Source organism: Otolemur garnettii, unplaced genomic scaffold (assembly GCF_000181295.1).
Source record: "Otolemur garnettii isolate 467f Iridium unplaced genomic scaffold, OtoGar3 scaffold00031, whole genome shotgun sequence".
In the NCBI taxonomy this organism is placed as follows: Eukaryota; Metazoa; Chordata; class Mammalia; order Primates; family Galagidae; genus Otolemur; species Otolemur garnettii.
The window spans coordinates 13228474-13250849 of record NW_003852426.1 but is presented as its reverse complement, the minus strand read 5'-3'; the positions used below and the strand labels follow the sequence as shown (position 1 = coordinate 13250849).

Genomic DNA, 22376 nt, shown 5'->3' with positions numbered 1-22376 from the left:
GTAACATCTATATGTTTTGAATACTTCATTAGCAGGGATATAGACTCAGTGAATGTATGTGAAAGCTGCAGATACACTATAAGTGGTAGCTCTTTGTTAGCCTCCGGCTGCCTGCAAGGTGTTGGTTTTAGTGGTAGCAATGAGAACAATAGTGAACTTTCATTTGAGCAGTATATCCCATTGATGCAGAATCTTGAGGTCTAACACTCGGGGCTGTGGGTATGGTGGTGCACTCTGTATTCTGCACAAGAGAACCCAGTTGAGGGGGAGCTTAAATTTGGCTTCTTTGTTATCAACACCTGCCATCTGTGTTCTGGTACCAGGTTACATCTGCTCAGAAGATGTACCTTTCCCTGGAGCATAAAAAGGGGCTTTGTACTTCTCAGTAATGTGACCATAGGGCTGTACATGCCCAGACTTTTGCACACAAGCACTGGATGGGCCAACAGTAGCCATTACATGGCTGGTGTCATTTTTATCTCTTTATAGGTTAAAAGGACAGAGAAGTTGGGCAGTGCCTGTGACTCAAGGAGTAGGGTGCTGGCCCCATATACCAGGGTTGGTGGGTTCGAGCCTAGCCCCGGCCAAAACTGCAAAAAAAAAGTAAAATAAAAAATAAAAAAGGACAGAGATGTTAAATACTGACCTCAGCCACAAAGTAAACTAAAAGATGGAGAATGTCTAGACAAGGTCAAGTCTCACAAATAGGTTCCTTAATATTTCTCATAAAAGAATTATACTCAGAAGTAGTTAAGACTATCATAGAATTAACTCCTCCTATCTATCTCCACACTACTCGGTAAAGTTATACAGTACAATAAAGAGAACTGTAAACAAGTTGCAAAAACTCACCAATAAGTGAAACATGTCAATATCCAATATGCTTGGAGGGTCTTCAAGGCTGTCATTAGGCACCAATGCTAAACATTTAAAGACTACATTAGTATACTGCATACGCCAACATAAGTTAAAATGGATATAATCTAGTTTAAATTTATCTTTTTGCTTATAAATTTATAAGCTAGAGTTGATACATAAGAAAACCAGTACTACCAAATATTTAATTCACAACTGAGAAAAGTTGTGCCATTAAAAACATAGTAGACTGTCATAGTTGACCATCTCCCTTCAATGACCACCTCAAGTTGACCTAATTTTTATAGACTGGGCAAATATCCCATGTACTAAGGTCTAGTTCCTTATGTTGACCAGTATATAGACCAGTTAGTTATAGTCCCTTGAGTGGTCAAGTTACAGAGGTCCTATTGTAATTTCAGAGGATGAGAAATTACCATAAGATATATTGTAAATGTAAAATTACTCACATGCAAAAAGCTTACAAAAGTGTCCTTGTACCATTGAAAGTGATGTGACTGTCCAATGTGCTGATGCAAATCTTGTTAGTGACCTAAGACAGTCATCCTGAAAAAAAAAGCAAACACAATTAACCAAGAAGCCAATATATGAAGTAGCTGTCTTCTTTTAGTTCAAAGCATAGTTAGACGCACAATGAAAATCTCTCTAAATTATATGGAATTGAGCCATGACATCGTAATGACATGTCTCTAACACAGAAGCCCCAGAACAGGAAATATCTAAGCTATCTCCTCGCCACCATGTTGCTGATTCTCTTGGACAAGAATACATGCATCAAACAGGTAGTAAGCAACAGATACTTTCAAGAGGCTGATGCAGTGCTCCTTTGTAGGTATGCTAAAGAGATGCTCTAAAATGTAGGAAATGCTCCTAATATTGGGGAAAGTATATGCAAGAAGATGAACGCACAAATTAGGGTGTCTGTACAGCAATTAAAACCTGTTATGGGAGCTGGGCTTGGTGGCCCATGCCTGTAATCCTAACACTCTGGGAGGCCAAGGTGGATGGATTGCTTGAGCTCATGGGTTCAAGAACAGCCTGAACAAAAGCGAAACCCCATCTCTACTAAAAAATAGGAAAACTGAGGCAAGAGGATCACTTGACCCCAAGAGTTGGAGGTTGCTATGAGCTATGATGCCATAGCACTTTATCTAGGGCGATAGCTTGAGACTCTCGAAAAAAACAAAAACAAAAACAACCAACAAACCCTGTTATGGGGACTAAATAGTAATAATGAAAAAACAAAGCTACATGTGAATACTGATTATGAACAAATAAAAATATGCGAATGAAAAAGATGGACCGGTGGTAAGTTGATGAGCTTTTTCTTCCTGCTTATTTTTCCATTTACCAATTTTTCTATAACGTTTGGTGCAATAAACACTGAGGTTCTACTATACACTAGGTCTCGGTTTTGAAGATCTTCAAATGAAAACTCACTCTCCTGCTCTCAAAGAGTTTACAAAAGCTGTGGGTGGGAAGGAGGAGGAGAGGGCGAAGGGAACAAGTGTTATGAAGTGATGGGCCGTAAGAAAAAAAAAGGACAGAGACAACAGAAGGAGGCAGGCATCAAGATGAGAGCACCTTATTCACAGGACACAGCTCAGAGGGGTATCCCAGGGAGTGTAAAGCCCAAAGTGCATTTGGGGTAGGAGTCTGCTTAGCATATCTGGGGAGAGCAAATGGAATACGGGAAGGCCTGGGAAGTGGCACTTAGGAACTGCCAGTGCCTCTTCAGGTCTGGACCATGAGGGTGGGGACTGGCAGAGAAACACACCGCTTTTTGAAGGAACTCCTACAACAACGTATTAGAGAAGGGTGAGAGTCAAAGTAGAGACTGCCACAATAATACAGGCAAGAAATGCTAAGGCTGAACCGAACAAAGTAGGAATGGAAAGATTTGGTAGAGTCTGCTGACCAACTACAGGTGAATGCCCAGGCCAAATCCGACAGGACTTCAATTTTCCGTCTTGCTACCTGGATGAAGAGTGGTGAAGATGTTAAGAAAAACAGGGGCTGTAAGAAGAAAAATCAGTTTGTTTTTTTTTTAAAAAGAGATGGAGTCTTGCTCTGTTACCCAGACTGGAGTGCAGTGGTGCAATCATAGCTCACTGCAGTCACAAACTCTTGGGCTCAAGTGATACTTCTGCCTTAGCTTCCCAAGCAGCTAGGATGACAGGCTGCCATACCCAGCTTTTTTCAGGTTTTGGTTTTTTTTTTAAGAGATGGAGATTAGGGGGTTGGAGGTTGCCTGTGCTGGTTAAGAACTCCTGGCCTCGCGCAATCCTTCCACTTCAGCTTCCTAAATTGCTGGGATTACAGGTGTGAACCACTGTGACTGGTTAGAAAAATTAATTTGGGTTATTGAATCTGAGGTCCAGGTGAAGAACAAAAAGCAGGCAAGGAGGTAACAGACCTGACCTGAGATAAAGGTCAGCTTGGAGATCAACAGGTGGGAATCATTTGGATATAACGGAAATCAGAGACACAGATGGGGCTGACCAGGGAAGACCACCAGATGATTGAAGGTCATGGGCAGAACTCTGTTGGGTTCTGCAGAATGAAGGAGGGAGACAGACTGAAAAGGAGTAGCCTAAGTGGAAAAAAGAAAGCCAGGAATGTCACAGAAATCAAGAGGAAAAGATGAGTTTCAGAAGAAAGCAGTTAACAGAATTAAGTAGAGATGTCAAATAAGACAAGGGCTGAAAAATGCCCACCCAAAATGATAATCAGGGGATCATTTAGTGAATTTGGCAAGAGCTGTTTCCTAAAAGCAAAATAATAAGAGAAATTGAACAAAATTGCGATTCAAATGTGTAAATGGTTAGCAAGAAACTGGAGCCAGCATATGCATTATGCTTTAAGAATGTTTTGCTGTGTATAAAATTACATACAAGCCAGGCGTGGAGGCTCATGTTTGTAATCTCAGCACTTCGGGTGGCTGAGATGGAAGGACTGCCTGAGGCCAGGAGTTTGAGACCCACCTGAACAACATAGTGAGGGCCCCCTCTCTACAAAAAAAACAGAAAAACTAGCTGGGTGTGGTGGCTGACCAGTAGTCCAACTAAGGGAGGCTGGCCTGAGAACAGGAGTTCGAGTCCGCAGTGAGCTATGACATCACTGCTCTCCAACCATGCAATGGAGTAAGATACTGTCTCAAAAAACAACCTCCCCTCCAATACTCTCTCTGGAAGAACATGAAATGAGATAAAAACTTCAGGTGCTTTTTTTTTTTAAACCCATATTTACACCACATGGATTATCTATTAATTAAAATAAAATATGCTTTAAAATAGTTTGCTCTGGTGGCACCCATGGCTCAGTGGGTAGCACGCTGGCCACATACACTGAGGCTGGCAGGTTTGAACCTGGCCCAGGCCAGCTAAATCAACAATGATAATTGCAACAACAATAAAAAAAAATAGCCGGGCACTGTGGTCCCAGCTACCTGGGAGGCTAAGGCAAGAGAACTGCTTAAGCCCAGGAGTTTGAAGTTGCTGTAAGCTGTGTAGCCACAGCACTCTACTCAGGGTGACAGTTTGAGTCTCTGTCTCAAAAAAAAGTAATAATAATTTGCTCAATAAAAGTAAAGAAAGCTAGGGTACTAGATCAAAGGAAGGTAACACTGAGGGGAAGAATAAGAGGAGGGATAATTGAGCACATTTGTCTAGGAGGAAGTGCCATGAAAGAAGGAAGAGACACCTGATGGAGGAGAGAAGTTCCAGGTAATAAAGGAAAGTTGAAATCACCTTATCCTCTGAAAAGGAGCTCCTTATCCCCTGATTAGGACAGAAAAGTGAGGCGATGTACTTAAGTTTTAAGAGCATAGTCAGGAAAACAGAAGTTCACCCCAATAGTTACATACTTACTAACTTTCATTTACTATAGTAAAAAAACCCCACTCCTCACTGATCTGATAGCTGCGTAGATCATAGTTAAGCCTGATGTGAACTGGCATTATGCTGCTTTATTATAAAGACACAATTTAAGCCCTACTTCTAGGATAGTCAGTTCAAAATAAGTCTGAAGGGGCTCAGGTATCTCTATTTTTAAAAGCTCCAAAGAAGATTTTAATGTACAACTCCTAGCCAAGAACCTCTGACACAGAATCTATGCTCCTGAAACAATAAAAAGGTCCTGAGACCTTAGGAATTTGCAATGAAAACAAAAGTCAGCAAATCAGGTGGTTAAGTGATCACATGTAACTATGTTTTGTATTGGTTTTTGTTTCTTAGGTCCTTAGATCTGTGGTTCTCGATATTGGCTCCTGGGAAGCTTTAAAAAAAAAATATTAATGCCTGGGGCCTATTTCCAGAAAATCTGACTTAACGGACCTGTAGTAGGGCCTGGGCATTTTAGAAAAAATTCCCAGGTGATTCTGCATGAATCAAATCAGATGATTTTGGGCTCAAAGGCACTTTTATGACTGAAAACTCGAAGAGCAGGTGGTGTGTGATACTAACAGACACTAGCCACACAGTAAAAAAATGAGCAAGCCTGGACTGTATTCTCCTTCCCCATTTCCCTAGGCATTAAATGTACTCATTTAATTTGACATTTAGTTTGACATTAATTTGTATTTATTTACATGTTGCTTTTCAAAAGTGGTTGAATGTTTGCTATTTTATATTTCCAACGAGAGCATTAAAAATTCAAGAACAAGCACTCTGTCTTTAGTTTTTTTTTTCCATCTTTTCAACTGCTTAACTAAGCATTTTGGATGACAAAAGAGGCACAGCTGGGCGGCGCCTGTGGCTCAAAGGAGTAGGGTGCCAGCCCCAGGCCCCATATGCAGGAGGTGGTGGGTTCAAACCCAGCCCTGCCAAAAACTGCAAAAAAAAAAAAAAAGGAGGCACAGTTATTTCCTGAAATCTATTTAATAGAAACTTAAACCGGATACAGTCTGTGCCTACAGTTCCAACTGCTTGGGAGGCTGAGGTGGGAGGACTGCTTGAGCCCTGCAGATCAGCCTGGGTAGCACAATGAGACCCTCTCTTTTCTTTTCTTTCTTTTTGAGACAGAGTCTTGCTCTGTTACCCTAGCTAGAGTGCAGTGGCATCATCATAACTCACTGTAACCTCAAACTCCTAGGCTCAAGTGATCATCCTGCATTGGCCTCCCAGAGTGTTAGGATTATAGGCGTGAGCCACTGCACCTGGCTGTCTCTTAAAAAAAAGAGAAAGAAATGAAAGAACCAAACCACAAACATTACTTCTTTGATATCCTTACAGAAAAATGGTTTTTCCTATGAAAGAAGTGAACAGAGGGCTAAACGACTATCTCAAGTTTATAATACTTAAAACTAGCAGAACTACATAATTTCCATTCCATCTTACCATGAATTGAGTAAACCAAGAACTTACCAGTCTGCATGGCAAAGGACCAAACAAGGGTTTATCTTCATCACTCAAAATTCTTTCTGCAAGTTAAAAATGGTTTAGATGGTAGATTTTACATTGTGTAGACTTTAGCATAATTTTAAAAAAAGTTAAAAAGATAATTCTTTCTCCAGAAAGCACAATATTATCAGGCTTCCGAATCTTTAAGTCATTTTACAGTGTTGCCTTAGGATGAAAAGTAAAAATAAACACACATTCCCCCATGGGACAAGAAGCTATCACTACTACCAAAATGATTTCAATGTTGGTGTGGTTAATTTATACACTGTCAACCTAATATTTTCTTAGTATACTAAGTCTTTTTATTATTTCTTTATGTTGTTGCCCACTTTAAATACTTTCTTAAAAAAATTCTGCACATAATTCGTATCAATGTATTGCTTTTGACTTTCAGAGAGACCACTGTAAATCTTACCTATGCTCTGGATGGTGTACGCGCAACTGCCCCAACACATCATGGGCACACGGGGATCATCTTCATTGGGGTGAACCTTTAGTCCCACCTTATAAACAGCAGTTCCGAATGTCGTTAGCATTTCTTTTATGCTCTCAGAATAAGGGTTCCTGTAGTGAATACACATAAAAGAAGCTCAAAACAATGTGTACACATCAATCAAATGATTTAGTTTCTTAATAACTGTTTGCTATATTAAAACTGAACAATTTGAGACTCTGTGACTTAGGCCTGTAATCCCAGCTACTCCACAGGTTGAGGCAGGAGGATCACTTGAGGCCAGGAGTTTGAGACCAGCCTGGGCAACACCATGAGATCCCTATCTCTAAAAACAATACCCCCCCCCCCCCCCCGCAAAATTAGCTGGGTGTGGTGGCCTACACCTATCTTCCCACCTACTCAGAAGGCTAAGGTGGGGAGGATCACTTGAGCCCTGAAGTGCAGACCTGCTTGGGTAATACTTGGAGACTCCAGGCCATGCCCCAGCAAAATAAGTAAATAAAAACGAACCACTTACTGTGTATCCAGACACAGTTGTACATAAAGGGATAATCAGAGATTATGCGAACCATGCCTGTCTGAAAGGAGTTATGCTTTTGCTTTAGCAGAGGTGAGGCACAGGGCTGGTTTTGAATTCCTGAGCTCAAGTGATCCTCCTGCCTCGGCTTCTCAGAGAACTAGGATTACAAGTGTGAAGCACCATGCTTGGCTCTGAAAAATTACTTCTAACCTAGAATTCTATACTCAAACCACCAATTGAGCATATGGATACAACAAACATATTTTCAAACATGAAAATGTAATATTTCAGGTATCTGTTCTTAGAAGTATGCAGGATGACCCTATGTAAGAGGAAGTAATTAAGAGAGAGGAAGATATTCAAACCAGAAAACAAGAGGAGCATGGCCAGAGAACAAGGGAAGTCTCAGAGTGCCAGCTGATCTCTGTCCTGATTGGTACAGGAGAACAGAAGCCGTGTGGGAAAAGAAGGCCCCAGAACAGAAGACCCTCTGACAGGTCTGAGCTCTTGGACAAGCTATGCAAGGCATTAGAGGGATATATTGAACTGTTTCCAAAAAAAACCCCCAAAAACAAAAAAAAATACATACATAGAAGATCAACTATTCTCAAAATAGTATGAGAAAGGAAATATAATTCTGATATGCAACTTGTATTAGTAGAGACACAGTTATTAAAATGTAAAAAGTGACACCTGACTTAAACAAAATTGTGAGATAATTTGTCAGTTAATAGAAGGATGTTGTTTAATTACAAATAATGGAAGTCAATACTAGGAAAGACACACAAATGACAGGACTGAGGGTGGGACGGGGGACTGTGGGAAGCAGAGCACTGATGCTTTTCTGTGTAAGCTTGCAGTTCTGTATTTATTGAATTACTTAGTACATGCCAGGTGGCTTTACATACATGTCACTTTATCCTAATATGTAATAATGCCTATGAGTTATGCGTATCCTCATTTCATGATGAAGGAACTGAGACACAGAGAGGTGAGGCAATTTGCTCCAAGTTGTGCAGATAATAAGCAGCAAGGCCAAGAACTAAGTGAACCATTCTAGAGCATTCTAGCTCTGGGATCTATGTGATACTTTGTAACTTTGCTACAGGGCAAAATAGGGCTGAAAATACTCTAGCTTTGATTCTGGGTTACTAGGGGGCTGGGGCCCATCACTGAAATATGGACGTCAAATGAAAAGCGCAGGATTCAGCGGCAAAGCTGAGCTTGGATTTAGAGGTACTAATGAAATGCCTGCAAGGCAAAGGATGACAAGGATGTTGTCAAAGAGAACAAGATAAAGGGGTATGGCGGTACGGCAGGGGTCAGCATGTAGACTAGGAGAGGATATTGAGAGTTAAACATGCCACACGGTTCTCAGGTTTGGTTTCAACATACCCTAATCAACATCATCACATAATACTTAATATTTCAGAATTCAAGGTCAATGTCCTATAACATTTTTTCCCTTAGTCATAGTCCTACTAACTGCTGAGTTAACTTCTCATTTTAGATAGGCCAAAATTGAAAGGAATAAAATAATATACTCACTTGGGATGAAAATCAGGCCTGAACCCTTCAGGGAGCTGTAACTGATCCATATTTTCTGGATTCTTTGAAGATGCAGTGTCTAGAGAAAATAGGAATTTCCGACCAGTATCAACAAATATAACATTTCTATACGTTTCAGTAATGTAGGTCAAAGAAATTAAAAAACAGGAAAAAGATTCCCACTAATGAAAACTGGCACAACCTGCACATATAACATGAAAACGCTGCTGCTCTGGCAGACCACTGTCTCCGGTTACTTAAGGCTTTTTTTTCAAAGCAAAGCCACTAAAGCAAGAAAAAAGAGTAAGCTATTTGGTTTCTATGAAAGCCAATGATATAAATCCTGCTCCTTTTGCTTTCCCACAAGGTCGTAAGTGTAGTGTGTGGTGTATGGAACTTGGGAAGCCTTTACAAAGCCAATAATAGAGTTAGCCCACTGAGAACTTAAACTTGATTTTCAATGCTTAGATACATACACTCCCTCATCCCTGAAAATTCTTCAGTAAAATGAGAGAATAAGAAAAAAGTATTTATTGTAAACTTCTCATGAGCTTGTGTATTTTCAGGGAATAATGGAATAAATTCAAATTTAGTTTATTAAGACAAAGATAATTAAAATGAGTCAAATTTTTTTTTTTTTTGGCAATTTTTGGCTGGGGTCAGGTTTGAACCCACCACCTCTGGTATATGGGGCCAGCACCCTACTCCTGGAGCCACAGGTGCCTCTCAAAACAAGTCAAATTTTTAAACGGGAGGTCTCACTTTTAAACAATTTCTCCTGGAAATACACTTTCCAATGATCCCAGGCTTCAGGGAAAAATGAAAATAGGTTACCAGAACTTACTCGAAGTACTTTCTTCTTTCCTAAGAAACTGTAAAGCTTGTATTTGCTGAGATATTATTCTAATCCACTGAGTCAGATTTGGCTGGTCTGAAAAATTTAACCTGCTGAAAAGATTATAGAGAATTTTCAGTATGTTATTGTTGTTGCTTAATTTAAAATACAAAAGACTCCTTAAATGATCAGAGATAAAATATTTTATACTCATTCTAAATATCAAAAACAAAGAGGATAGAAAAAAATACCTTGCATTAAAAAATAAACCAGAATTAATTTTTACATGCTCATGCCTATAATCCTAGCACTCTGGGAGGACAAAGCAGGTGGTTTGTCTGAGCTCAGGAGTTTGAAAGGAGCTTGAGCAAGAGTATGACACCATCTCTACTAAAAAAAAAGAAAAATTAGCCAAGGATTGTGGGAGGTTCCTGTAGTACCAGCTACTTGGGAGACTGAGGCAAGAAGATGGCTTGAGCTCAAGAGTTTGAGGTTGTTGTGAGCTATGATGCCACTGGAGGATAGAGAGAGACTGTCTCAAAAGAAAAAAAAAAAAGAAAAGAAAAAGGATAGTTATTGGCCAATGAACATGAAAATATAGAGTATTTGTCAATATGTTAATAATGTTGTTTGTTAAACATTTCACTTCTTTTGTAGTACTGGAATTTGCTAGAATTTCTAAAATATCACAATCACCACTACCACCACTATTTATCAAGAGTTTATTATGGAGCACTTTCTTAGCAAAGCATTTTACTCTATCTTATAGTATTAGATCTAATCCTGAAAGTGTATCTATGAAATAGGTTGTATTACTGCCTGCATTTTTTTTCTTTTTTTGAGACAGAGTCTTACTATGTCACCCTCAGTACAGTGCTATGGTGTCACAGCTCACAACAACCTCCAACTCATGGGCTTAAGTGATTCTCTTGCCTTAGCCTCCCAAGTAGCTGGGACTATAGATCTTTTTTTTTTTTTTTTGAGACAGAGTCTCACTTTGTCACCCTGGGTAGAGTGCTGTGATGTCATAGTTCACAGCAACCTCAAACTCTTGGGCTCAAGTGATCCTCTTGGATCAGCCTCCTGAGTATCTGGGACTATAGGTATCTGCCACGATGCCCAGCTGGTTTTTCTATTTTAAGTATAGGTGGGGTTTTGCTCTTGATCAGACTGGTCTCCAACTCCTGAGTTCAAGCAATCTATCTGCCTCGGCCTCCCAGAGTGTTAGGGTTATAGGCATTTGCCACTGTGCTTGGCCCAGCCTGTGTTCTTTCTAAGATTGTGTTCAACTATGACTAAGCCATAATTGACTCTTATGGAGAAAAACAAAAAGTGAATTGTCAAAGTGACAGGTGAAATTCAACAAAGATGATTTCTCCTTAAACACAGTTAATCTTCAGTCTAACAGCGATTATTTTATTAGATCAAATGCAGATATAAGTCAGCACCACAGTATTTTTTTCATGATTAAAAAACATGAACTTGGCTCAGCGCCTGTGGCTCAAGTGGCTAAGGCACCAGCCACATACATCTAAGGTGGTGGGTTCAAATCCAGTCCAGGCCCGCCAAAACAACAATGATGGCTGCAACCAAAAAAATAGCCAGCGTTGTGGCGGGCACCTGTGGTCCCAGCTACTTGGGAGGCTGAGGCAGGAGACTTGCTTGAGCCCAGGAGTTGGAGGTTGCTGTGAGCTGTGATGCCACACTACTCTACCCAGGGTGACAGCTTGAGGCTCTGTCTCAAAACAAACAAACAAACATGAACCTAAGCCCAAATCTACTAATATTTTAAGAACATTTTAAGGGTAGCATAGACTGAGACATCAAACTTTGAATTCTTTTTTTTTTTTTTTTTTGAGATGGAGCCTCAAGCTATCCCCCTGGGTAGAGTGCCATGGCATCACAGCTCACAGCAACCTCCAACTCCTGGGCTCAAGCGAGTCTCCTGCCTCAGCCTCCCAAGTAGCTGGGACCACAGGCACCCGCCACAACGCCTGGCCATTTTTTGGTTGCAGCCATCATTGTTGTTTGGCGGGCCCGGGCTGGGGATTCGAACCCGCCACCTTAGGTGTATGTGGCTGGCGCCCTAGCCACTTGAGCCACAGGCGCCGAGCCCAAACTTTGAATTCTTAAAATTGAAGAGAAAAAAACTGACTTTGCTTTGAACTGAATCCAAATAACAGCACAGAATAGTTTACATTTATAAAACTTAGTCTTTGTGCATGTAAGGTAGATAAACAGTGTTTAATTCTACACTGAGAAATGAAGTTCAGATTTGAATAGTAGGCAGTATCAAATTCGTTTCTGAAATGAATTATGTCCAATGCTTCCATTAACAAATATCCTAAAAATTACGAAATGACAGAAATTTTCCCTTTTCAACATACTAACAGATTTTCTTTTTTTTTTTTTGGAGGCAGAGTCTCAAGCGTTGCCCTGGGTAGAGTGCTGCAGTATCACAGCTCACAGTAACCTCTAACTCTTGGCTTAAGGGATTCTCCTGTCTCAGCCTCCCAAGTAGCAGGGACTATAGGCACCGGCCACAATGCCTGGCTATTTTTTGGTTGCAGCTGTCATTGTTGTTTGGCGGGCCTGGGCTGGATTCAAACCCGCCAGCTCCTGTGTATGTGGCTGGCGCCTTAGCTGCTGAGCTACAGGCTCTGAGCCATCAATAGATTTTCATATTTTAGCCTGATTCATTTTTTAAAGCTATTGTTGACCAGTAAATTGTTAAAAATCGTATTCAATAAAATTACTTTGAGCACATATTCCCTATCAGTTTACCAACCATCTCTTAAAAGGTATAAGGGAGACATTTGCAGTAGAGTCCCTAGAAATGAAGACGATACTCAGTTTTCACAAATATACAGGAATTTTATAGCTGCTGAAGTATTTATGACTATGAAACTGTTAAGTTTTGACCTGTTCCTAACAACCAAAATCATATTCTACAGGTCTGCTAGAAGAAATGACTAAATAAAAAGTTTGGAAAGTATCTGGTTTCAAACATTATGCAATTACCTAGAGTGAGTTCTTTACCCTGCTTTATTATTTATCGTTAAAGAAAAGCACTTCTTTTTTTAAAAAAGAAGGTATTGTGAGCCAAAACTTACCGGTTAAAAATATTTCTTGGAGGAAGCAGCAGAGGAATAACGGTATTACTCAAGCATTCACAGAGAGGGCAAAGGAATTCTCCATTTTCTACATCATAGCTTGTATGTAAGCGTAATCTCTGTTGCCTTCGCTGTTCTTTAGCTTGAACGGAATCAAAATACCTTTACAATTAGAGAACATGAGGTATCAAAAACAATGGTAATTTATTTCAATGAGAGTCACAAGCTTCAATATTAGAAATAATTTGTTTCCATAAATAGTTCAAAAATGAAAATCTTAAAATGAATGGAATTTCTTTTTTGTTTGTTTGTTTTGGAGACAGAGTCTTATTGTTGCCCAGGCTACAAGGCCAAGGCATCAGCCTAGCTCACAGAAACCTCAACTCCTAGATTTAAGCCATCCCGTCTCAGCCTTCTGAGTAGCTAGGTCTATAGGTGACTGCCACAATGTCTGGCTAGTTTTTCTATTTTTTGTAGAGACAGGGTCTCACTCTTGCTCAGGTTGGTCACAAACTCCTAAGCTCAAGTGATGCTCTTGCCTCAGCCTCCCAGAGTGCTAGGTGTGAGCTGCTGCACTGGCTAAATGGAATTATTTTTAACATGATTTTTGAGTTATTTTAATTACCAAAATAGATTAAGAGTTCTAACATGAAAAAAAATGCCTTGAAATTAAGTAGCAAAAGAAATTTCCTAGTGCCACTGCTGTCTGGCCGCTCCCTTAAATCTTGTGGCTATGTTTTAGGGGCAGTTCATGATAACTGAGGGTGCATGATAACTATTGATTTGTCAGTTTTGCTGAAGCACAGAACAAGTTCAAGATTATTCCGTCTTATTATGGGAGCCATTACAATTTTCGGAAGTAACAAAGCAAGTACTAACACCTTTTGAATCAAGAGTTGTTTGCCTTGGCCCCAAAGATAGACATCATGACGTTACCCTTCTAGGGTTTATCCCACTGTAAAAAATCTTCTTCATCCAGTTAGTTAGCTGATACATATTGACTTCCTTCTTTGGAGGAATAAAAAAGACACTTTAATATAAAGCCACATTAAAAAATTTATCTAGGTGGTGCCCGTAGCTCAGCGAGTAGGGCGCTGGCCATATACACCGACACTGGTTGGTGGGTTCGAATCTAGCCCAGGCCAGCTAAACAACAATGACAACTCTAACAACAACAACAAAAAATAGGTAAGCACTATGGTGGGTGCCTATAGTCCCAGCTACTTGGGAGACTAAGGCAAGAGAATTGCTTAAGCCCCAGAGTTGGAGGTTGCTGTGAGCTATGACTCCACGGCATTCTACCGTGGGTGACAACTTGAGACTCTGTCTCTAAAACAAAAAAAATTTATCTGATATACTATAAAGTTTATAAGTCATTTCTTTCCATCTATGACAAAGCAAAACCTTTTGTCATTAGGCAATGATAAGCAGTTTTTTCTTCAACATTGTCAGTTCTTTTTTCTTTTTTCTAGAATAGAGTTTCTGCTACTTAAAAATTTAGTTTCGAGCCTTCATGTAAGCTTCTCTTGACTAATATTAAGAACATAAATTACCTTTGCCAACAATGGGCATGCATAATGTGCCCACAGCTACCAGTGTGTGTTCCGCAAGACAGATCAGGGTGCATGAATAATGGATCATATTTGTCTATATTACAAAACAAAACAGAAAACCAAGCATTTAACTTTGCTCTAATAAATACAGAACTTTACATTGTAAAATCTTTGATAAGGACTCGTAAACTTGAAATGCTAGTGTATTCCTTTCATTTGGGATATCAGTAATTTAGATAAAACCCAGATTATTTAGCAAGCAGGATTCTCTAATGTTCATTATCCTGAACAAATTAATTAAACATCTCTGAACTGTAAACTGAATTGGAATTCTGTTATTTAAGTATATCCAATCTTTTGAACATTTGATACTTCCAGGGCACTGTGAGATTCTAATTCTCTCCATCATACCCTAAACTCAAAGTAAAAGAGATTTCTTCATGGGACTATGTTATATACATTCAGGGCAGCTGGCTCACAACGATCTCTAATAAAAAAGATGCTTTGGCAGTAATGGGGCGCCCCCTAGAGGAAAGCATGGTGAACTACTAACTAATCACTGTACCAGAGCTAAGGTGACAAAAATCTAAGCCCAGACTACATGGGGAAAAAAATGTAATTTAGTCTTCTGTTCTGGTGCTAATTTTTATATTCAAAGGAGATGGAAAATAAGACAAATAAGACGCCTGCCCTCTTTTGGAACTTGTTTAATTCTCTACATAAATTAGAATAATCTTAGAAATTCTCAAACACTCTAGAAAGAATTACTCAAGTTTCAATTTGCTTTATATACTAGAACAGTTCAACTGTCACAGCTTTGTAAAGAAAATCTTTTTTTTTTTTAAATTAAAGGATTTTATTTTATTTAATTAATTTTTTTGTTGCAGTTTGGCCGGGGTGGGTTTGAACCTGCCACCCTTGGTATATGGGGCCGGCACCTTACCCACTGAGCCATAGGCGCCACCCTAAGAAAATCTTTTATGATATGAATTATGAAAGCATTTGAAAAAATCTACTAATAGCTAGCCAAAGTTTTTTCTTTGGAAAGTAACAAATTAAATAAAATTGGTAACTTCATCTTTGTCCTGGAACGAAATTTATAAAGTACCTAGTTCATATGACCATTTTTAAAGATGAAACAGATGAATCTTTCATAATAATCCTTCAATGTAGCTTGAGAGCTGCATTGTGAAGCCTAAGAGCGGGCCCCCAAACCTGCTTTCAGTCCTGTAGTATGAAAGGCACTGGTTACAGCAGTGCTCCGGAAATTCCTCAGACACAGTTCCTACTCTGAAGACAACTAGATATACATACTGTTGGTGGGACTGCAAACTAATACAGCCTTTTTGGAAAGAAGTATGGAGAATCCACAAATTGCTAAAAGTAGACCTTCCATTCGATCCTGCAATCCCTTTATTTACGCAGAAGAAAAAAAGTTCTTCTTCTTCTTCTTTTTTTTTTTTGCAGTTTTTGGCTGAGGCTGGGTTTGAACCCACCACCTCAGGCATATGAGGCCAGTGCCCTACTCCTTTGAGCCACAAGTGCTGCCTGAAATAAAGTTCTTTTAACATAAGAACTTGCACTGGAATGTTTACAGCAGCTCAATTCACAATCACAAAGATGTGCTTCAACCCATGAAGGATTAATAAAATGTGGCATATGTATACCATGGAATACTATTCAGCCATAAAAAGACGGACAGTTGACATCTTTTGTATTTATTTGGATGCAGTTGAAGAACATTTTCTTTAGTAAAGTATCTCAAGGATGGAAAAGAAAGCATCTCAGGTACTCAATACTAACATGAAACTAGTAGGTTAGCAACTACAGGCCCACACAAAAGAAAAATGTAATTCAATTCAAGGAGGGGGAGGGGGGTTGGCAAGCTCCCACCTAACAAGTAAAATGTAGGGGTATACGGTGCAACTCCTGGGTGAAAGACTCTGCTACAACTCAGACTTTACCTTACAAGTGCAAACAAGGTGGGGCGGCACCTGTGGTTAAAAAAGGTAGGGCGCCACCTGTGGCTCAAAAAGGTAGGGCGCTAGCCCCATATGCTGGAGGTGGTGGGTTCAAAACCAGCCCCGGCAAAAAACAAACAAACAAACAAACAAACAAACCAACCAAATGCAAAAAAAGTAACCTAATCATATGTACCCTCATATTAATCTGAAGTAAAAAAACCCAGAAGTCTACTAGATATTATTGCACACAGAACACGTGCCTAAGAGTAGGGACATAAAGGTGCCTGTGGTGGACACAGTAACAGTTAGTTCAGATTCCCCTACAGGAACAAATGACACACTGACTTAGTCCCTCAGCTGATGAAACAGCGTCCTCTAGCTGTCATTCCTACTTGAGGGAAACCTGCCTTCCTCAAGATCACGCCTCTTGTGGTCCACACCAGTTGCTAATCAGTGCTAGGAATAAAACCCCCTCACACCAGTTCAGGACACTTTTGAAAGGCAATCCAGCTCCAGAGCACCCACAGAGTTTGATAAAAACATCTGGGGACTGCATTATAATTCAACTTCTCCCTTTGCCCAAATCTATTTCTCTCCTTTCCCCGGACATGGACCCCAAGGCTCCTCCCTAGATGTGCTGCACAGTGATGTCTGCCTCAAAAATCTGCTTTCTGAGGAACTGCACCCAGAGCAGTATCACTATTTTAAGCCAGGATTTGGCTTGAGGCTTGCTTCTCACATAGGTAACTCTCATCACTGTTCTCAAAAGATTCCACTCTGGCCCTATCCGTAAGAAAATAGTTACTGTTATTTCAGTGTGTCAGCAAATTAGGAGGACTTTACGAGAGTGACGAAAGATGGAAAAGACTGTTAAGTACCAAAGTATGTTAATGTCACATCATAAAGAAAACTTTCCTTTGACTCCCTGAGCAGCCATGTGACTCAGGGATGATAATCTTCTGGAGTAGTTCCTCATCTGTCAAATGGGGAAATCCTGCTAAGATACCACCAAGCCTATAGAGTTATCATTAGGTTAATAAACTCTCCAGACATATCTCCAACCACACCGACTGCCAGTCATTAGTAATAGGGAGGATGAGGATCTGGCTGTACTTACCTGGATCCTGAATGAATTTACTTCTGTCTTTTGATAGCACAGTTGATCTTTGAACAAATGCTGCCAAGACCATTGCCCTGCTTTCCCCATTGACTTCTTGCTCCTCTTGACACAATATACAGGTAGCAAACTGTCTCTGTTCTGGGACCTGAGTTTGTGAGGGTCCCAATGCTGTAAGTTTCATATCTGAAGCCATAGGGCTGCAAGAAAAGGATTATGAATATAATAAATGAACCTAAGAAATTTCTATATAATCATAAAATAGCAGACTCCAGGTATGTACGGATGTGGCTTCAATGACTTGAATCACCTGGAGTCTCTCATTTGTATCAAAATCATCTCCCTTAGTCCTAACCAAAATCTAACATGCTAACATGCAGGTTACTGAGCCTGCGTACTTAACTCTTCATTCAGGAATGCCAAGGGTCTTCTGTAGAAAATATCATATTAGGTGTACACATGAATTACTTTATAGTCAGAGATTTCTAAGATTAATTCCTCTAACTGGAGGCCACAAATTTCACCTAAATGCTACTAAATTACTTTAGGATTGGGCAGTGCCTGTGGCTCAATGGGTAGGGCACTGGGCCCATATACCGAGGTGGCAGGTTTGAACCCGGCCCTGGCCAAACTGCAACAAAAAATAGTGGGGCATTGTGGCGGGCACCTGTAGTCCCAGCTACTTGGGAGGCTGAGGCAAGAGGATCGCCTAAGCCCGAGAGTTGGAGGTTGCTGTGAGCTCTGATGCCACAGCACTCTAGGAGGCGACAAAGTGAGACTCTGTCTCAAAAGAAAAAAAAATTACTTTAGGATTAAAAATGTGCTTATAAGGAGAAAAAGCGTGGCTTTTGAGGATGACCGACGAAGAGATTAAGTAATTCTGATTCTTAAAAAATATTTACCTATTATCCAGAACAACAGAGGTTGAGGCATCTAGTTCCAGCGTTTGCTGAAAGAGCTCTTTGTTCTCGTCGATGAAGTGCCGCTGCATCTCAGACATCTGTGCCATGATCTTCTCCCTGCGCAGCCGGGCAATCTCGGCTTTTCTCTTCCTCTCAGCTTTGTCTTTATCTCTTGAACTCTGAAATCATGCTTCATTCCATTAGACCATTAGATGCTAAATACACTTTTATTTCCCAAAGCGAAAAATCTTTTTTTTTTTTCTTTTTGAGACAGAGCCTCAAGCTGTCCCCCTGGGTTGAGTGCCGTGGCATCACAGCTCACAGCAACCTCCAACTCCTGGGCTCAAGTGAGTGTCCTGCCTCTGCCTCCCAAGTAGCTGGGACCACAGGCACCCGGCTATTTTTTGGTTGCAGCCATCATAGTTGTTTTGGCAGGCCCAGGCTGGATTCGAACCTGCCACCTTAGGTGTATGTGGCTGGTGCCTTAGCCACTTGAGCCATAGGTGCTGAGCTGAAAAATCTTTATTGTAAATACTAATTAAAAACTATTCTATAATCTGACTTATTTAAACAACCTAATATTTAAAAAAAAAAAATGACCAAAACAATGTGTTATAACAAATAGAGATAAATAGTGTCACATTTTTTGGAAGTCAAATGTTTAAGAATACTACTGACTAGAAGGGAAAGGGGGGGGGAGGATGGGTGGAGGGAGAGTAGTTGGTGGGACCACACCTACGGTGCATCTTATAAGGGTACATGTGAAATTTACTAGGTGTAGAATATAAATGTCTTAACACAATAACAAAGAAAATGCCATGAAGGCTACGTTAACTAGTTTGATGAAAATATTTCAAATTGTATATAAAACGAGCACATTGTACCCCATGATTGTGTTAATATAAACAGCCATGATTTAATAGAAAAAAAAGAATATTACCAACCACCAACTTACTGCAGATAAATTTACTTGGTTCATACTGAACTTGCTACAATTTTTAAATGTTATTATACTTTACTTCTTATACCTCTTCTAATATGGTTCCTTCTGTCTCTGCCACAGGACTGGTAGATGAATTCTCTCTTATCTTCTTAATAGCATTAAAAGTCTACAAAAAAAGTATTAGTTATCCTGAAGCTATGAAACATGCCCACATTGTGTAAACGACAAATTTTTAATGTTTCTCACAAAAAGCAGAGTATTGCAGTAAATTTTACCTTTAATATCCACCTAATCATGTCTTTGTGGACTTCTAGGTAGGGAGAATTTTGCAGTGTTTCCAGCATGGCTAGTATGCTGGGAGAGTTGTCTGGCGCTTCACCAGGTTCTAGGCAGAAAAATAAAAGGCACCATAACAACAGCTAACATCTCATCGTGCTTATTTCTACACACAAGAATCTAAGTGCAGTTATTATTATAACCTCTGTTGCCTATCCTAAGATCACAGCTCTATTTAATGGAGATTTTCAATACTTCTTGAGAATGTAACATATTTGCTTTTTCCAAATAAGTTAGCAACTAGGATTCTTTAAGTACTCAAAACTGACTTCTTATAACAAATGGTTATTTTCACACAATTTCTAGTAAAATTAAGTAAAAACTCAAGTCTTTTACTGGGAGATGGACACAATGGCATGTGCCTGTAATCCTATCTGCTTAGGAGGTTTAGATGGAAGGACTGCTTGAATCCAGCCTAGGCAACACACTGAGTTCTTGTCTCCAAAAAAAAGGGGGGGGGGCGGCACCTGTGGCTCAAAAAGGTAGGGCACCCAGCCCTGGCCGAAAACTGCAAAAAAAAAAAAAGAAAGGGGGAGAGGAAGAAAGGTTGGCCTACCTCTTGAGATTTTACATGTCTAAGGAAAATGAAGTAGGAATACATAGGTTCTTATATGTATAAATATATTTATTTGCTCTGCCCTTTAATAGCAGCTAAAATCAGAATGAAATAAATTTCTTGCTAGAAATTCACTGTTTTATTTGAAGACGAGACATAAAATTCAAGTCCATGAGTTACATTCACTCCACCTTTAGTTGATTTAGATTGCAGTCAAAAATGTCTGATTGTTGATATTTTTTTTTTTTGGAGACAGAGTCTCACTTTGTCACCCTGGGAAGAATGCTATGGTGTCATAGCTCACAGCAACTTCGAACTCCTGGGCTCAAGCGATCCTCTTGCCACAGCTTCCCAAGTACATGGGCTACAGGCACCTGCCATAACACCCAACTAGTTTTCCTATTTTTAGTAGAGATGAGGTCTCACTCTTCCTCAGGTTGGTCTTGAACTCATGAGCTCAAGCAATCTGCCTACCTTGGCTTCTCAGAATATTAGGATTATAGGCATGAAACACTGTGCCCGGCCTGATTATTGATTTTCTTGATTTAAATGCTGCCATTCTGGTGAAATGTTCCCCCTTTCCTAAGAGGGAAAAAGACTCAACTATGTGATATTTAATTTTCTTCCAGAAGTAACGTTCTGTATGCATGAGGGATCTGACCTTAGATAAGGTAGAGGTTTCTTTGCAAATATAGTATCTTAATTATATAAAATGTTTAAAGAGAATAAGAGTAATGTTCACAGAAGATAATGATTTTTCTTTTTTAAAAAAGAGAAAGTAAGAGAAAACCTGACATCAACTTTGGAACATTCTGTGTGGGTATTCTAAAATTAAAGCACTGGACACAAAGAGGGCAAAAATCCAAAGTGTTCACCCATAAAGAGAATACTGGCAGAGGAAAGAGCAGGGAAAAGCTAGCACCCAAAACAGTCTTCAGTGGGAGACAGGCAGTTTCTCTTCTTCCTCCCACTTAGGTAATGGCGAAAAGAAAAATTAGAGATTTAGCTGCAAACTCTGGAAGCAGAACCTGGTATTCTCATAATCATTACTGTTTAGAAAGAAATGGCACTGAACACAGTTACAGAAACAATCCCTTTCAATGAAGGCATTCATAAACTCCTATTATAGCATTATGGAGTCATTTAAAAATACTCAGCTGGGCATGCTGGCTCACACCTGTAATCTCAGCACGTTGGGAATCTGGGGGGGGGGGGAAGCCAGGAGTTTGCAACCAGTCTGACTAACAGAGTGAGACCCTGTCTCTACAAAAAGTATGAAAATTAGCCAGGCATGGTGGCATGCCCCTGTAGTCCCAGCTACACAGGAGGCTGAGGATAGAGGACTGCTGGAGCCTAAGAATGTTGAGGTTATAGTGAGCTATGATGACGCCACTGAACTCTGAGCTTGGGTGACTGAGACAGGCCCTATCTCACAAAAAAGCAACAATAAAACACAAAAATGAAAAACACCTCAGCAAATGGGTGACTGCAGGTCTGAGGCAGAGAAAGTACAAGATGAGTCCAGGCATCTCTGTGTCAGAAAGTGAGGTGGTGCTCAAATATAATGGAGCTAGATGAAAAGGACGCAGAAACTGACAAATTTTCACTGCTCTAAAAGGCGCAATTTGAGTATCAAAAGGAATAATAATTATAACTGAGTATAAAGCACCAAATACCTACAAATCCATGGGTAATATTAAAAAAAGACTCTCAACAAATAAAAAAGATTCAAAGTTGCCACCATTGCAGGTAACTATCAGACCAACTTCTTATTTTGAAAATTAATAAAAGGAAAAACTGGGGTGGCACCTGTGGCTCAAAGGAGCAGGGTGCCGGCCCCGTATACTGGAGGTGGCGGGTTCAAATCTGGCCCTGGCCAAAAACTGCAAAAATAAATTTATATATATGTATATATATTAAAAAAGAAATAAAATAAAAGGAAAAACTTTTCTTTAAGAGGTGAAATATGATGCCTACAACAAATGGTTCAAAAAGCATGCAAACAGAAAAGCAAATATTACAAAATATTAACTATTGAATCTAAGGGGTAGGTACATGGATGTTTGCAATTCTTTCAACTTGTCTATATGTCTAAAAAACTAGAATAAAACACTTCCTTGGCCTTCTATCATATATTACTTTAATAAAATGATAATCTAATCCCTTACAGATAAATTTTGTTATTTTCGATACTGTCAAATCTTAAGTTTTTAAGACAACAGCAACAATTTAAAAGTAAAATCCTGATAGCAAATTTTGT

The 22376-nt window shown here is 39.7% G+C and overlaps 1 protein-coding gene across 3 annotated transcripts in view; it reads right to left on the bottom strand.

Moving 5' to 3' along the window:
* UBR2 (ubiquitin protein ligase E3 component n-recognin 2) overlaps positions 1-22376 on the bottom strand; it is a 117126-nt gene that overhangs the window by 15843 nt on the left and 78907 nt on the right. For 2 of the 3 annotated variants that reach the window (XM_023512778.1, XM_003789194.3), the window contains exons 27-38: positions 19500-19609; positions 19310-19390; positions 18282-18460; positions 17380-17579; positions 14299-14392; positions 12746-12907; positions 9642-9745; positions 8798-8876; positions 6691-6839; positions 6240-6295; positions 1326-1422; positions 853-920 (exon numbers count right to left, since the gene is read on the bottom strand). In XM_023512778.1, the coding sequence (XP_023368546.1) occupies positions 853-920; positions 1326-1422; positions 6240-6295; positions 6691-6839; positions 8798-8876; positions 9642-9745; positions 12746-12907; positions 14299-14392; positions 17380-17579; positions 18282-18460; positions 19310-19390; positions 19500-19609 (1379 nt within the window). Of the gene's footprint in view, positions 1-852; positions 921-1325; positions 1423-6239; positions 6296-6690; positions 6840-8797; positions 8877-9641; positions 9746-12745; positions 12908-14298; positions 14393-17379; positions 17580-18281; positions 18461-19309; positions 19391-19499; positions 19610-22376 lie in introns of those variants that run through there. The other variant, XM_023512779.1, reaches the window with a different exon arrangement.